The sequence below is a fragment of the Macrobrachium nipponense genome, chromosome 11, assembly GCF_015104395.2.
Source record: "Macrobrachium nipponense isolate FS-2020 chromosome 11, ASM1510439v2, whole genome shotgun sequence".
NCBI classification, from domain to species: domain Eukaryota; kingdom Metazoa; phylum Arthropoda; class Malacostraca; order Decapoda; family Palaemonidae; genus Macrobrachium; species Macrobrachium nipponense.
This window is the reverse complement of record NC_061087.1, coordinates 47,274,965-47,279,964: the sequence shown is the minus strand read 5'-3', so window position 1 is coordinate 47,279,964 and position 5,000 is coordinate 47,274,965. Positions and strand designations below refer to the sequence as shown.

At 40.8% G+C, this 5,000-nt stretch overlaps 1 protein-coding gene across 1 annotated transcript in view; it reads left to right on the top strand.

Annotated features, from left to right (window-relative positions):
* The window catches only part of LOC135205742 (uncharacterized), a 142,651-nt gene that overhangs the window by 103,350 nt on the left and 34,301 nt on the right, over nucleotides 1–5,000 (top strand). Inside the window, exon 7 of the mRNA XM_064236844.1 lies at nucleotides 199–752. Within this exon, the coding sequence (XP_064092914.1) occupies nucleotides 199–752 (554 nt within the window). The remainder of the gene's footprint in view (nucleotides 1–198; nucleotides 753–5,000) is intronic.

Genomic DNA, 5,000 nt, shown 5'->3' with positions numbered 1-5,000 from the left:
GTGTCCAAGCCTATAGGAATGCATTTTTATTACTGGCAAGGATGTAATATCACTGATATCACCTGCTTCTCTTCCGTGCTTGATTACTAACTAATGTAGCTTTCAACACTAATGTATGTATATTCCAAATGATTACAATAACAGGGACTAAAGTGCTCATCTTCTAAGATGTATTGTACCTTTCTTTTTACTCCACAGGGAGCAGGTGCCTGCCCAGAGGGATCATGGTTTACATTAGACCTCAACACATTGAAGGGAATCTGCTCTAGTCTAGAGGATGCTGGCTATCTGGTGCTGAATGATGAGCTTTTGGCAGCACTGATGCAGTTTTACGGTCCAACCATTCCGAAAAGCTGGGAAAACAATACCGCAGTTGAGATGAACGGCCTGATCACTCAGGGTCATCCAGTGACAGTCCTTCAGAATATATCATTGGACACTGACTTTTCCCCAGAAAAAAACCATGCACAGATTCTGAAACATCCGACGCTGAGACCATTAATTAACGCACAACAACCGACGTTTCACAAAATGATAACGACGGGTAGATGGACGCATGGACACCCACTACGTAGAACGCCTGTCATAGAAATATATCCCAGGACTAGGATTGAAATGTCCAAAGGAAATCTAGTAACACAATCAAGTGTTCAGGGAAGTTTACCAGGAATCTTCAGTTTAAAAACTTCCCTGGACATTGGCCTCCCAATTGCAAGAAGATTCATACCCACTGATGTTCACTTTGCAGATGCGTGAGTTTCTTTTATTTCATTTTCTTTTTTCTTTTTGGTGGATGATCAATATTAACCATTATAAGCATTTCAGTATAGTGTAGCTTGTAAAAAGATAGTGGTACCTATAATTCTGTGAAATTTCATAATGCATATCTCTCTTACTTTTCAGTATTTGATTATATATATATATATATATATATATATATATATATATATATATTATATATATATATATATATATATATATTATATATAAGTCATATCACATTTCCGTGATTCATATACATATATCGAGCTACAATGTCCTTTAATATCTAATTCGCTCTACCTAGGAATTAATATATTTCATATATGCTTAAAACCGAAGGGGAATTTTTTCTCGATAATAAGATTTGCTGGACCAGGGCGCAAACCTATGGATCCTTTCAAACCCAGGAACGTCAGTGAAGCTTTTCCTACTACACCAAAGCGAGAGGTTAATAAGTTCATGGTCGCCTCTCACCCTCATATACCTTTCGCGCGCAGGTAATTAGTTGGTTTGGAGACAACATCAACCCACCTCGACTCCGGTAGTGTTTGTAGTGGCTTTTGACAGCACGTAGCCAATCTATAAGTCATATCACATTTCCGTGATTATATACATATATCGAGTACAATGTCCTTTAATATCTATTCGCTCTACCTCGGAATTAATATATTTTCATATATGCTTAACCGAAGGGGAATTTTTTCTCGATAATAGATTTGCCTGGACCAGGGCGCGAACCTATGGATCCTTTCAAACCCAGGAACGTCAGTGAAGCTTTTCCTACTACACCACCGCGGGAGGTTAAAAGTTCATGTCGCCTCTCACCCTCATATACCTTTCGCGCGCAGGTAATTAGTTGGTTTGGAGACAACATCAACCCACCTCGACTCCGGTAGTGTTTGTAGTGCTTTTGACAGCACGTAGCCAATCTATAAGTCATATCACATTTCCGTGCTTCATATACATATATCGAGCTACAATGTCCTTTAATATCTAATTCGCTCTACCTCGGAATTAATATATTTTCATATATGCTTAACCGAAGAGGAATTTTTTCTCGATAATAGATTTGCCTGGACCAGGGCGCGAACCTATGGATCCTTTCAAACCCAGGAACGTCAGTGAAGCTTTTCCTACTACACCACCGCGAGAGGTAAAAGTTCATGTCGCCTCTCACCCTCACTATTACCTTTCGCGACGCAGGTAATTAGTTGGTTTGGAGACAACATCAACCTCGACTCCGGTAGTGTTTGTAGTGCTTTTGACAGCACGTAGCCAATCTATAACGTCATATCACATTTCCGTGATTCATATACATATATCGAGCTACAATGCCTTTAAATCTAATTCTATTCTCTATCTACCTCGGAATTACAATAATTTATTTTTTCCATATATGCTTAACCGAAGGGGAAATTTTTTCTCCGATAATTAGATTTTGGCCTGGACCATTTGGCGCGAAACCTTATGGATCCTTTCAAAACCCAGGGAACGTCAGTGAAGCTTTTCCTACTACACCACCGCGAGAGGTTAAAAGTTCATGTCGCCTCTCACCTCATATCCTTCGCGCGCAGGTAATTAGTTGGTTTGGAGACAACATCAACCCACCTCGACTCCGGTAGTGTTTGTAGTGCTTTTGACAGCACGTAGCCAATCTATAAGTCATATCACATTTCCGTGATTCATATACATATATCGAGCTACAATGTCCTTTAATATCTAATTCGCTCTACCTCGGAATTAATATATTTTCATATATGCTTAACCGAAGGGGAATTTTTTCTCGATAATAGATTTGCCTGGACCAGGGCGCGAACCTATGGATCCTTTCAAACCCAGGAACGTCAGTGAAGCTTTTCCTACTACACCACCGAGAGAGGTTAAAGTTCATGGCGCCTCTCACCCTCAATACCTTTCGCGCGCAGGTAATAGTTGGTTTGGAGACAACATCAACACCTCGACTCCGTAGTGTTTGTAGTGCTTTTGACAGCACGTAGCCAATCTATAAGTCATATCACATTTCCGTGATTCATATACATATATCGAGCTACAATGTTCTTTAATATCTAATTCGCTCTACCTCGGAATTAATATGAGGGTGAGAGGCGACATGAACTTTTAAACCCTCTCACGGTGGTATGTAGGAAAAGCTTCACTGACGTTCCTGGGTTTGAAAGGATTCCATAGGTTCGCGCCCTGGTCCCAGGCAAATCTATTTATCGCGAAAAAATTTCTTCCCCTTCGGTTAAGCATATATGAAAAATAAATTTAATTTTCGAGGTATGAGCGAAATTAGATATTAACGGGACATTGTAGCTCGATATATTTGTTATGAAATCACGGAATGTGGATATGACTTATAGATTGGCTACGTGCTGTCAAAGCAACTACAAACACTACCGGAGTCGAGGTGGGTGTGTTGTCTCCAAACCAAACTAATTACCTGCGCGCGAAAGGTATATGAGTGTGAGAGGCGACATGAATTTTCTTTTAACCTCTCGCGGTGGTGTAGTAGGAAAAGCTTCACTGACGTTCCTGGGTTGAAAGGATCCATAGGTTCGCACGCCCTGGGTCCAGGCAAATCTATTATCGAGAAAAAATTCCCCTTCGGTTAAGCATATATGAAAATATATTAATTCCGAGGTAGAGCGAATTAGATATTAAAGGACATTGTAGCTCGATATATGTATATGAATCACTGAAATGTGATATGACTTATAGATTGGCTACGTGCTGTCAAAAGCACTACAAACACTACCGGAGTCGAGGTGGGTTGATGTTGTCTCCAAACCAACTAATTACCTGCGCGCGAAAGGTATATGAGGGTGAGAGGCGACATGAACTTTTAACCTCTCGCGGTGGTGGTGTAGTAGAAAAGCTTCACTGACGTTCCTGGGTTTGAAAGGATCCATAGGTTCGCGCCCTGGTCCAGGAAATCTTTATCGAGAAAAAAAAATTCCCCTTTCCGGTTAAGCATATAGGAAAATATATTAATTCCGAGGTTTAGAGCGAATTAGCTATTAAAGGGAACATTGTAGCTCGAATAGTATATGAATCACGGAAAATGTTATGACTTAGAGGATGGACCGTGCTGTCAAAAGTACTACAAACACTACCGGAGTCGAGGTGGGTTGGGAGTTGGTCTCCAAAACCAACTAATTACCGCGGCGCGAAAGGTATATGTGGGGAGAGGCGACATGAACTTTTAACCTCTCCGGTGGTGTAGTAGGGAAAAGTTCACTGACGTTCCTTGTGGTTTTCTTGAAATATAGGTTCGGCCCTTGGTTCCAGGCAAAATCTATTATCGAGAAAAAATTCCCTTCGGTTAAGCTATATGAAAATAATTTAATTCCGAGGGTAGAGCGAATTAGATATTAAAGGACATTGTAGCTCGATATATGTATATGAATCATCGGAAATGTGATATGACTTATAGATTGGCTACGTGCTGTCAAAAGCACTACAAACACTACCGGGAGTCGAGGTGGGTTGATGTGTCTCCAAACCAACTAATTACCTGCGCGCGAAAGGTATATGAGGGTGAGAGGCGACATGAACTTTTAACCTCTCGCGGTGGTGTAGTAGGAAAAGCTTCACTGACGTTCCTGGGTTTGAAAGGATCCATAGGTTCGCGCCCTGGTCCAGGCAAATCTATTATCGAGAAAAAATTCCCCTTCGGTTAAGCATATATGAAAATATATTAATTCCGAGGTAGAGCGAATTAGATATTAAAGGACATTGTAGCTCGATATATGTATATGAATCACGGAAATGTGATATGACTTATAGATTGGCTACGTGCTGTCAAAAGCACTACAAACACTACCGGAGTCGAGGTGGGTTGATGTTGTCTCCACCAACTAACCCTTAACTTGCGCTAGGAAAGGTATATGAGGGTGAGAGGCGAACATAACTTTTAAACCTCTCGCGGTGGTGGTTGTAGGAAAAATTTCATGACGTTCCAAATGGTTTGAAAGGTCCCTAGGTTTCCGCCGCCCATTGGTCCAGGCAAATCTATTACGAGAAAAAATTCCCTTCGTTAAGCATATAAAGAAAAATATTAAACCGAGGTAGAGCGAATTAGATGTTAAAGGCACATTGTTCGCTCGATATATTGTATTGGAATCAACGGAAAATGTGATATGACTTATAGATTGGCTACGGCTGTCCAAAAGCACTACAAAACCTACCGGAGTCGAGGTTGGGTTGATGTTCCTGTCTCCAAAACCAACAATTAC